Here is a 12,897-nt window from a genome sequence, read left to right as displayed (position 1 = left end):
GCTCCAGGTCGCTACTTATTCTAATAGAAGTTGTGCAAGAAGTAGTGCAAGTTGTGCTTCACCTCTGCCTACGGCTACTGTTAAACTATTAGTCCTTGTATCCCCCCAAGCTAGCAGTTTTCCGACTCACATAACACTGCCTCGATAGCATCAGCAAATATTCTTGCACCCTTTCTATTTAAGTGTATTCCATCCCTATAGAAGCAGTCTCTCCTGTTAACAAGTACAGTCCAGGCTGAAAAAAATTCTACCCCTTGAGCCTTGCACATTCTTTCCAGGGCCGAATTGAACGACAAGGCTCTCATCATATACTCCCTTCTATCATGTCTGGGCAGAATTGCAGACACTTTCAAATTCAACCCTAAATCTCAGCTTTTGTTCAACAGTGACCTGTACTTGTTAAGTAATTCTGTCGGTCTCCTACTCCTAATATCATTAGTGCCAACGTGTACAACTATATCACCTTTTGTGCCCTTAAAAGATGATATCCACTCTACAACGTCATCAACCTTTGCCCCTGGCAGACATACCCTGGTCCTGTTCCACCTATCCTTTTTACAAAGCATGTTTCCCGTTTCCCTGACAATAGAGTCTCCAACAACTACTAGTTCCTGAGGGACCAGCGTCCCAGTTAATGCGATCCCAGTAAATCGAGAGTCTGCTGTACAACTTCTGAGTTTTCTATCGATGGATAAATGTACTGTCTCTTTATAATTTTTATATAAAACCTCTACAGTGGTGATATATATTTTTATTTATTTTCATTAGCACTACCTATATCATTAAATTTTCTATTTATTTGTGTTCTGTTTGTTTTTTTTTTTTTTTTTTGTCTTTTAGGGATATCTTTTGCTTCACTAATCTGGATTATCACTTAATCAGGTGACCTCTTCCTCAGTTAATCCGGATTAGCGAGGGTTTACTGTATTTACTAAATGTTTTTTCTCCGAGGGTAATTATTTCTAAACTAGCTTCTCGGTCAACATGTTAAGCTTCCTCTTATTAATTGTGAATTAGTATTAAGTAAAACAAATCCTTAAACAGAACATGATTAATCATGAATTAATTCATTTTTCAGGAAAAACAAAGAGGGAGGGGTAAAAATATGTAATACAAATAATAAACTGGAAAATATAAGCATTAATTTTATTGTACAGTTTAAAAAATTATTTTTCAATTTCTGCTTATTAATTTCAAACATCATCTTTTTGAAAATGCTGGCACTATTTTTACTAAGTAGAGCAAATAAATGATTAAACATTGTAGTAAACTAATCTAGAAATTTTTCTGATGAACCTGTTTTCTTCAGAATTTCTCCATTTTTAAGAAGATAATTATTAAATTCTGTGGAAGAAATCTTCTTTCATATATCTTTGGGTCAGAATTATACCCTTTATTGATTGCACAGACATTCAGTTTCTGTTCGTTGTCCACTGAGTGTTTACAAGTGAGAATAGCCTTTCCAAGCTTGTGTTGTACCCTTGGATGCTGAGGAAAAATTCATCTGTAATGCTACTAAATAACACTGACTCGAATCTGTAAAACGTCTTTATTATGATAAAATAAAATAAGATAAAATAAAATACATATGTACTGATTGTATAACTATATGTTAAAATATTAAAACAAAATAAAATAAATATTGTATTAACAAGAATAAAATTCAATAAAATATATAAAATTAAAAGCGTAAAAGTTGTTTAAAACCACTAATACAGGAGCTTTCGGCAGCAGCGGCCGCCTTCATCAGCTATAATGGTTGCAGGATGACCGACAGTCTATATGTACCACACATCTCAGCAGGTCTGCAACATGAACTATGGCATCTGCGCATGGTTCACTTCTCGTGCATTGGAACCGGAAAATGGACGGGCCACTCTAAACCATTCATCTCTTCGTAGGATAAGGGCTTCAAAGAGTGGATGAATGTGACAACCCTTATCCCTATTAAGACTAGTGCTCGGACGAACATATTCTTAAACTCTCCAGGCATTTCCGGTTCCAAAAGCCATGTGCCTTATCCACAATCACGGCTTCTTTAGCAGTAATGTGCCATGCCCAGTTTCCCAGGCATGTTCCGCTATAGCTGAACCTCCTTAATTTGCAGTCTTAAGGGCTCTATTGTGTTCCCCAAGGCGATCCCACAGTCTGTGTTTCGTTTCCCCCACGTAACACTCTCCACAATCGGGACACTCGATTTCATATATGACCCCACTAGTGTCATTATCCGCAATAGAATCTTTAGTTGCGGACACTACTGTGTGCAGCCTCCGACCTGGCAGCTACACACAGCATATCTTACACGAATGCAAGATACGGGAAATGGGTTCTGAAATGCCTGGATAGTAGGGGATGTATGCGGTGGAAACAGATGTAAAAGCATCCCTGCGACTGTTGTTCATACCTCTTAAACACTTCTCAATAGTGCTCTGGGGGTAACCGCACGTTACTAGGTCCTCTGTAACACGTTTAATCTCCTCGCCTCTCTCTTCAGACGAGAAGCAGTGGGACCCCCCACCCTTTCCAATAAGCCCTTAACCACACTACTTTTGTGGCAACTGGCCTGAGCTGTTTTGTAGTGTTTGTATTGGTCCCGGTTTTTCTGTAAACCTTAGTTTTCAAGTGTCAGCCTTCTCTATATGCACACACATCTAGGAACGAAAGGGTCTCACCCTGCTGAACTTCTGAAATAAACCGAATAGAAGGCAAATCGCTATTCAACCACTCGAGTATTTCGTGTCCTCTTTGTATCACTGTGAACGTATCATCAACTCTTCCATGCACGTAATGAGGGAAGGACTAGAGTTCCCCAACATCTTATCTTCAAATTCTTCCATGGCTAAGTTGGCTATAATTGCACTAATAGGTGAACCCATTGCCACTCCGCAAACCTGCTGGTACATAACCTTTTGGAATAACATAGTGGTACTACTTAAACATAAGCCAACACCTTCACAAATATATTCACCACTTAATGGCTGTCCTATCTTTCAAAGCACCATTTCTACTCAAAGCATTCCAGTGGGACGACACTGGAATCCATACTGGTGATTGTTGATCAGATGAAATTGTTGGTCTGTTGATTGTTGATCTATTTCCAGATAGTTTGAGTTGGCAGTTAATTGATTTCTCTATTACTTTGGAAAGAGTAGAAATAATCGCAATGGGACGATAATTGGATGGAAGGGATTTATCACCCTTTTTAGGAACTGGCTGGATATGGGCAAATTTCCAAGCAGAAGGAAAAATACCTTTGGAATAAGAAAGCAAAACAAGACGACACACCCCTCGACGTGGGCACCTGTACGTGGTGAGAGGACCTCCCAGTGACGCTGCTGGACTTCCAGACTAGCATCACTGGGATTCAACGCCCACAGTCCAGGCTTACATCAATGGAATCCGGCATGTTTGCCGTGCGCTGCGACCCGTGGAAATTCGGAAAGGGGGATCCTGGTGGTTGAGGGGCCCAGCTTCAATACACCACTTTGGCCCCTGCTTCGACAAGACGGGTGGTCCTGGAAGGCCTGGCTAGGATCAATCGGCTAGTAGGCTCGCCTGCGAGGGTCAACCGTGTCAATGCCGCCCCCCTACCCTCATGGTCCGAGGGACAGGATTCAGGCTGGCGGCGGTGCGGGTATAGTGTCTGGGTAGCCCTGGCGTCCCACTCCCGAGCACATTTATTGCATGCTGGGTAGTGGGCATCCCTTTGGGCTCCGTGGTGGGTGGGGAGCCCGGGCACTGAACAAATAAAAAACCTCTATGAATCCTGATAAACTTACTCCTTCAGGGGCCCCAACCCGGTCCCTATCTGAAAATTTAGACAGTGAAGCAGATAGCATTATTGCTAAAAAGAGGCAGCGAACCGAATTACCATCAGGGCCAGTCCCAAGGTTCTTAATCATGCATTCTACCAATGAGACACCGATTGGTAAAATGTCGCCCTTTTTCATTCAGAAAGGGTTAGATGGGTTAGCAGGTTCACCCAAATCAGTTAAGAGGCTTCGTTCTGGAGACCTTTTAATTGAAACTAAAAATGACAGGCAATCTGAACATCTCCTCCGAACAACATCAATCAGAGGAATCCCTATAACAGTGACACCACACAGAACACTCAATTCATCGAGAGGTGTCATTTCGGAGTGGGACCTTCTCGACATAACCGAGGAGGAAATCTGCTCCGAATTAAAACCACAGGGAGTCATTGCGCGAAGGGATGGAAAAATTGTTAAAACCAGGAGTGTTATCCTGACTTTTAACTCTCCTAAACCTCCTGACGAGATTAAAGCTGGATACATCAAGTGTTCAGTGCGTCCGTACGTTCCGAACCCTTTCCGGTGTTTTAAATCCCAGAAGTATGGACATTCTCAAATGGCCTGCCGTGGAGTCCTTGCATGCGCTCGATGCGGTGCAAAGGACAACAGCGTGTTCAGCCGCAAAACCCACCTGTATTAACTGTGAAGGCGAACACCCGGCCTATTCACGAGCATGCCAGAGGTGGAAAGAAGAAAAAGAAATTCAACGGCTGAAGGCAGAGCTAAATATATCGTACCAGGAGGCAAGGAAATCGGTCAAACCCCTGAATATCAACAAACCTACCTACGCCCAGAAGGTAGCAGGGAGATGTTCCGTCGGAACTCAGACGGACATGACCATTCCTCCAAAGGAGTCTTTCACTCCCATCGCGCGATATCTTTTAAGTTCTCAAAAACCTGCACAGAAGGACCAATCAGCTGCCACTCCTATATCGGTACCTCCTAACGCTCCACAAGTAACAAAGGTAACTATGAAAGAAAAGAATAAGAAAGGGGAAGTCCCCCCTAGTACCCAAGATAAGATGGATGTTGAGCAGAAGGAGGTACCCGAAGATTCAGTCTTGGAACTCTTTGCGGAGGAAGAAATGGACACGGGACAGCGTCCATTCTTCCCCAAAAAAGATAAATCGAAGACTGATAAAAGTAAGCCCTCAGCACCTCGGAAGCCACCTGATGGACCCACCAAGCCAAAATAATGGCTAAATTCCTACAATGGAATTGTCGTGGATCCCGGCGAAATATTGATGACATCAAGGCCCTCCTGCAAAAGCACGAGCCAGTTTGCTTTTGCTTGCAGGAGACATATCTAAAGGCAAATGATGATCCCACCATGCACAACATCACATTTTTTCGAAAGGATAGAATTGCGGATGGCTCTGTACATGGGGGAGTGGCTATCCTTGTGGGTAACCAGACCCCAATGCAGCCCTTGCTAATTACAACCAGCATAGAGGCTGTTGCAATTCGCCTTTCAGTGGGATTTTTAATAACTGTGTGCTCCATCTATTTGCCACCTGGGACTGACATCACCCAGGCAGACCTTGATGATCTTCTAATGCAGCTGCCTCCCCCTTTCTTACTTCTCGGGGATTTTAACGGACATAACACCCTGTGGGGTAGTGCTAACATCAACGGAAGGGGACAAGTCATAGAGCGTATGCTCAATGACAATGACCTTTCCCTTCTAAATACTGGAACAAACACCTTCTTCCACATGCCTACCCGTACTTTTTCTGCCATTGATCTCTCTATCTGCTCCCCTTCTCTACTCCCTTCACTCACCTGGGAAGTGGAGGAGAATCCATACGGAAGTGATCACTTCCCTGTGATAACCTCGTTACACAGTGGGAGACCATGTCTTCCCTTCAGGTTACCACGGTGGAAGATTGATCAGGCTGACTGGACTGCCTTCCAACATCAGGCAATTTTTGATCTTAGCACGGTCAGTCAAGAGCCTATCAATGATGCAGTTAAGTACATCACAGAAAATATTGTCCAAGCAGCTGCGAATGCTGTTCCAAAAACATCTGCCCGGTTTCCACCATTTCCCAAACCTTGGTGGAATTCACAATGCACAGCAGCAAAAAAGGCTCAAAACAAGGCATGGGGGATATTTCGCCGATATCCTACCACGAACAACCTTATAGCCTTCAAACGTGCACGAGCCAAAACACGCTACATCCATCGTCAGAGTCAAAAGGAATCGTGGATCCGTTTTACATCATCTATTAACCAGTCTACCAACTCTAAGGTAGTCTGGGATAAAATCCGGAAAATGAAGAGAAAATATACATCCCACCCTTCTTCAATCCTAGATTATAATGGATGCGCTATTGCAGATCCAACTGCAATAGCCAATGCTCTTGGGGAAACATTCTCTAACATCTCCGCAACATCCTCGTACTCCCCAGAGTTCCTGGTCCTGAAATATAAAATCGAAAAACAGGCACTTAGCTTTAAATCTAAGAAAATTTATCCCTACAACGGGGATTTCACTATTCAGGAACTGGAAAGAGCCCTTGCTCTTTCCAAAGCAAGTGCCGTTGGACCAGATGGCATCCATTATGAAATGATTAAACATCTTTCACCAAAATCTATGGATTGTCTGCTCCTTCTGTATAACAGAATCTTTACTGAAGGGCAGTTTCCGGACTCCTGGTGAAAGGCAATCGTTCTTGCCTTCCCTAAGCCAGGAAAGGATCCAAAAGTCACCACCAATTATCGTCCTATTGCTCTGACTAGCTGTCTGTGCAAAATCCTGGAGAGAATGGTTAATTCTCGTTTAATTTGGTATCTAGAATCAAATGACCTTCTCTCCAACATCCAGTGCGGCTTCCAAAGGAACCGGTCCACTTTGGACCATCTTATTAGACTGGAAGCATCCATCCGGGATGCTTTCCTAAAACGCGAACACTTGGTGTCGGTGTTCTTTGACATGGAAAAAGCGTATGACACAACTTGGAGATTTGGCATTTTAAAAGATTTACATAGCCTAGGCCTTAGAGGGCATCTTCCCTTTTTTTATTCAAATATTTTTAGCCAATCGATCATTCCAAGTTCGTGTGGGATCCTCACTCTCTCGCTCCTTTAGCCAAGAGGAGGGAGTACCACAAGGATCAGTATTAAGTGTCACGCTTTTTGCCATAAAAATAAATTCCATCACAGAACAACTTCCTCCAACTGTAAACAGTGCCCTCTATGTTGATGACTTTAGCATTTTTTGTCAGTCATGCAACATGAGGGTTATTGAAAGACAACTGCAGAAAGCCATCGATAGTCTGAATTCCTGGGCACTTGCTAATGGCTTCAGGTTCTCGCCGGAGAAGACCGTTTGCGTACACTTTTGTCGCAAGCGTAATCTTCATCCTGAACCTGAATTAAGGCTCGGACAAAATGCTATTCCAGTAGCAGCGAACACAAAATTCTTGGGACTCATATTTGATAAAAAAATAACCTTTTTGGATCATATTCATCAACTCCGCACAAAGTGCACACGTGGGCTTAATATTCTCCGCTCACTCTCCTCTACATCTTGGGGAGCAGACCGATGTACCCTTCTTCGGCTTTACCGTGCACTTGTGCGATCCAAACTAGATTATGGGTCCCAGGTATATTCCTCAGCCAGAGACAGTGTCCTGCGGTGGCTGGACCCCGTCCATCATCAGGCCCTACGTATCGCTACTGGAAGATATCGCACATCTCCTGTCCAGAGCTTATACGTCGAAGCAAACGAACCACCGTTATCGCTTTGACGTAAGCAGTTGTCTTTAAAGTACGTTTTAAAACTGAAATCCCTGCCAGATCATCCTACGTGGCCATTCGTTTTTGAGCCACGATGGGAAAATTTATACAACACCCGTAAGACTGCCAATCGTCCTTTTGATATTCGTCTCCAAGAGCTACTCAAAGAACTTAATATCAAGGTAGACAAGGTTGCCCAAACACCAAAGCAACCCCATCCACCCTGGCATGCTCGTGTTCCAACATGTGACTTGTCCCTCAGAAATTGGGGAAAGTCGGACACTCCATCGTCTGTCTACCTGCAGCTTTATTCAGCACACCGAGCTGAACATTCTGACTTCGCGCCAGTTTACACAGACGGTTCGAAGTCGGAATCATATGTGGGATCTGCTGCTGTCTTTACAGACAGCTCTACATCGGAGCAGATTCCCTCTGAAAGCAGTATATTTACTGCAGAGCTGCATGCTATAGAGTTAGCCTTGGATCACATTAGTGAATGTCAATACCAACGGTTCATTTTATATTCCAATTCTCTCAGCGTGTTACAGGCTTTAATATCTGTAAGATATAATCCTCATCCAGTTCTGTCTAGTATTCAGCAGAAGATTCACTTCCTCCTTGGACGTGAATATGATATCCGCTTCTGCTGGATTCCCAGCCACATTGGGATTAGGGGAAATGATTTGGCTGACACCGCAGCCAAATCAGCAGTCCCCAATAATAATCGCTGCCTGTCAGTCCCCTATACAGACTACAGGCAAATAATACACGAGAAAATGCATTCCCAATGGCAGGATTCGTGGAATAGACAGACTGCGAATAAATTATAACAAATAAAGCCTGTAATTGAACCGTGGCAGTCTAGTCTGCGCAGGAATCGTAAGGAGGAAGTTGTTCTCGCCCGGACCCGCATAGGACATAGTCATTTGACTCATTCCTTTTTGCTGAGGGCTGATGACCCTCCTATGTGTGAGTCTTGTGGCACAGTTTTATCAATTAGACACATTATAATTGAATGTCCAGATTTTAGCAATATCCGTTTTACCGCTTTTAGTCATCTGACTGAGCCATATACACTCAGTCAGATTTTATCTGACAATGACAATGTGTCTGCTGTTTTTAGCTTTTTAAAATCAATAAATATTTTTAATCGAATATAAAGTTTAGATTTTTCCTTTACATATTTGTTATACCTTTGGACATAGTGACCTAACTAATTAGGTCACTATTTTTGTGTGACCTAATTAGTTAGTGACCTAACTAATTAGGTCACTGAAAGTTTAAACTTTTTTATAAATGACATGGTCTTGGCGCATTATAGCCTTAGTAGCTAATGCGCCAATAAAATCAAACCAACCAACAAGACGACACAAAACAGGAGCAAGTTCAGGAGCACAGGTTTTGAGAACAAGTGGAGAAATACCATCAGGACCTGGAGCTTTCGTAGTATCAGATACATCAAAAACGATGTATTCTGTCAAAACATCCTTTTGACGGAAAACTACAGGATTCATTGAATGGAGTGTACTGGAAACGGTTTGAGGTGATTTACCAAGATCGTCAATACATGAGTTGGAAGAAAAATAGGTTGCTAGCAGATCAGCTTTATCTTTGGCTGATGTGACAACAGAACCATCTGGTTTTGACAGAGGTGGGAACAGAGATGGGCAAAATTTTCGGCCAATAGCTTTGGCAAGAGAGCAGAATGCTCAGGTACCATTTGGATAAGAAGCAAGTTTTCTACTCTTAGCCTGTTCAAAATCTAGTTTGGACTGATTAATAACTGCTTTACAAAGTATAAATAATACTTAATAATAATTTTTATTATTGCACAATGTCACTTATAAAAACATACTACTGGAAATATTTTATAATAAAACTTCAGAACTATTATACGATTTCAGAGAATATAGTGGTTCACGATAAAAATATTATGTTGAAAGTGGATTCGTGAGTCAAAGGTTGGGAACTGCTGACTTACATGAAGAGTGAGTTAAATAGGTAGTTTAATAGCTCAATTTTATTATTTATTTATTATTATTTTTATATTTTTAATTAATTTTTTTTTTTTTTTTGGCTGGCACAACAAAAGCTTCATGTTTCCTTGCACCATATTGCTAATAGTAATACTTTTTTTTTTCTTCTGCATTGTGGAACAGAGGTCCCACAGGGTGCCACAACATGTGTCGAGTTTAAAGTTATAAAGTTAAATGTGGCTAGATGATTTGATATGTTGGATTTGTACTGTGAATCTTAAATGGATGGGAGTCTCATGTGTTTTGGTTTTGCACAAAAACAAATGAGTTTAAAACCACAGTTTGGGATGTGGACCATGCAACTGTCACTTGAGACAGATTGACTCAGCTAGTCTGAAAAGAAAGTCCATAAGTTCCTCCCATCATGATGAAATTCAATTACGGGCCTATTGGCTGGTATGGAAGACAGCAATCATGACCACTGTGCAAGGGCAGGGAACCTCAGCTATGGAAAGAATTATTATTTCAATTACTCATTTGATCAAGGTGACTGTGTAGTTGGGTTTATGAATTATTAATTTATTCAGAAAATAATGAATTTTAGCATTGTTAATTGAGATAATAATAAAAATTACTAATTATTTAAAATTATTTTATCTTGCTGTTTTTCCGTTTTCAGATTAACAAAAGCAGTTGCTATTGACTGTGAAATGGTTGGAACAGGATATGATGGAAGAGATTCCATTCTAGCCAGAGTATCTTTAGTCACAACAAGTGGACAGTGTGTGTATGATAAATATGTGAAACCAACTGAAAAGGTGACAGATTACAGAACACCTGTAAGTGGGATTCGACCAAGTGATATTAAAAATGGTAGGTATTTTGCAGAAAATATTCTTTGGTAGAAATAGTTTGATTTGATTAATTTAAAAGCTTTTGTTTTTCTTGGATAGCATATATACAGGATCCTATAGTCTTTGTCAGACATTCCTAATCTAGCAACCCTGCTTTTAACTCAATCTGCCCCCATTCAGTAAGGAGGCAGAGCTTTCCCACTGCTGTAAATTACTCTGAATTCCTTGTCTTACTATAATAAAATAAAATAAAATAAATAAATATCAGTTTATTGACAAGGAATATATATATATATATAGAGGTTATATTCCAAATAACTGTCTTGTGCAGTGGTAACCACAAGGGTTTACATTAGAAGAATACAAAGTAACATTGCATCAAGATTTCTACTCATCGTGTAGAAATAAACAAAAACATTAATAATTACAGACAAGAATGCAAAAAATAATAAAAATTACAGGGAAAACATCACCAATAGAATCAGTTTCTTTACAGAATAGAATCAATTTATTTTTTGAATCGCTGGCCACAAGGGAATAAAACAATATCAGTGTTATGAATGTTGATCAACTACAGGAAGGATAAGAGGAAAAATTTGTCAAGTTACAAATTCTGTTGATAGGAGGAATCAAGAGAAGTTTGCCGACCGGGCTAGCCGAGTGGGTAAAGTACCTGCCCGGCAACCCAAAGGTCGCGGGTTCGATTCCCGCCTCGGGCTTGGATCAAAGTACTGCAAAAACCTTGGGAGGTGCAATATGGCCACAGAAGCCGATGCGCCAACAACTACCAAATCAAAAAAAAAAAAAAAAAAAAAAAGAGAAGTTTGAGACTGGCATTTTACCAAATTGCTTTTTCTCAAATTACAAGAAATTAACATAAATCGGCATCGTCACCAGGGATGACCAATTGAGATTCATGCACACGCGAAAGAACTACAAGTTGTATAATGATATCTATATTTAAGATCAGGGCCGGCCCCAATATTTGCGGCCCTGTTCAGGAATTACTTGCGGGGCCATGTTTGTTATTTCCTTACCTCCAGAAGTTAAAAACAATACAGAAATTATTGAAAGTGATGTTATTTAAAAATGTAATTTTTAAATAACATCCTATGTTCAATATCAAATATATTTATTATACATATTGAGAATGAAGTATACGCTCTATTTCTAGTAATTTTCAAGTCAGTAGGCTCGTTGATAGAAATGTGGAAAAGACACGGATGATATCATTATTATTTAGACCAGGGGCTCCCAACCGGTGGTTTGCGAAAGTGTTCCATGGGGTTTACACTAAAAGTTCTGTAATGGCGTCTGCTTAGCTTTACATAGGTATATTATTCTAAACTACAAAATATAACTAATAATAAACAATAAAGTAAAATAAAATTAAATAAAAATTAAAGAATTGCCAAGGAAAGAAACCACATCTCCCACAATTCCTTATAATTACTTTACTAGCTTATAGTATATCATGTTAAATAAATATCTAAAATTATTTCTTGACTAAATGTCTAAGAGTATGAAAAAGGTTGTTTATGCGTGGGTAGGTAGTATGCATGCATTGTTTGATTACATCTCATATTGTAAATACCTTCACAACGAGTTGCTGAGGTATTGTACTGCTTTGAATAAGTAATGCTTCACCAGTGGAGAAATGTCACTTATTCTCGGTGGATACCACCACCCAGACAGCATCATTTCGAAGCTTGTTGGCTTACTCATCGGTTCAGGTACCCTGTTGTTGCAATAGTGACAACCCAATTATGAAGTATAACTCCACAATATGAGAGATGCTTGGTGGTGTGCATGGTTTAATCTAAATATTTCTTGACTAAATTTCTAAAAGTATATAAAAGGTTGTTTATGCATGGGTAATGCGAGATATAATCAACCGATGCATGCATAATACCTAGGTAGTGGAAATGATGGAAGTGCATTACCCATGCATAAACAACCTTTTTCATATTCTTACACATTTAGTCAAGATATAGTTTTAGATTAAACCATGCACACCATCAAACATCTCTCATATTGTGGAGTTATACTTCGTAACTGGGTTGTCACTATTGCCCACCCACCGAAAAGTGCCAATCAGATCCGAAATGGTGCCATCTGGGGGGATCTATGAGGCTCTCATTACCACAAATAGGTAAGAACAATCTTCCCTAAATGGGGATGCGTTGCCTATTTGGGGGATTCATGAACGTTTGAGTTCAGTGAGTGTGAGGAGTAACTGCTCCTTTCCTCTTCCTCTCCTGCTATCACTTTCCTACACTTTCCTTTTTTTGCTTTCCAAAGTCTAATAGGGACAGTATGTGGATAACAGAGTATCTTATCCCATACCATTCTTCAGATGGTCCCTTCTGGGTGGTGGTATCCGCCGAGAATAAGTAACATTAGTCTTCTCCATAGCTGAAGCGTTACTTATTCGAGGAAGTGCAATACCGTGGCAATTTGTTGTGAAGGTATTCACAATATGAGATATAATCGAAAGATGTATGCATATTACCT

At 40.6% G+C, this 12,897-nt stretch overlaps 1 protein-coding gene across 2 annotated transcripts in view; it reads left to right on the top strand.

Moving 5' to 3' along the window:
• Window positions 1-12,897, top strand: part of LOC150080692 (RNA exonuclease 4) — a 120,020-nt gene that overhangs the window by 73,344 nt on the left and 33,779 nt on the right. For both annotated transcript variants that reach the window (XM_090381218.1, XM_090381217.1), the window contains exon 3: window positions 10,209-10,402. In XM_090381218.1, the coding sequence (XP_090237344.1) occupies window positions 10,209-10,402 (194 nt within the window). The remainder of the gene's footprint in view (window positions 1-10,208; window positions 10,403-12,897) is intronic.

This window comes from Mastigoproctus giganteus, chromosome 9 (assembly GCF_048544385.1).
Source record: "Mastigoproctus giganteus isolate SK-2022 chromosome 9, ASM4854438v1, whole genome shotgun sequence".
In the NCBI taxonomy this organism is placed as follows: Eukaryota; Metazoa; Arthropoda; class Arachnida; order Uropygi; family Thelyphonidae; genus Mastigoproctus; species Mastigoproctus giganteus.
This window is presented reverse-complemented; position numbering and strand designations above follow the sequence as displayed.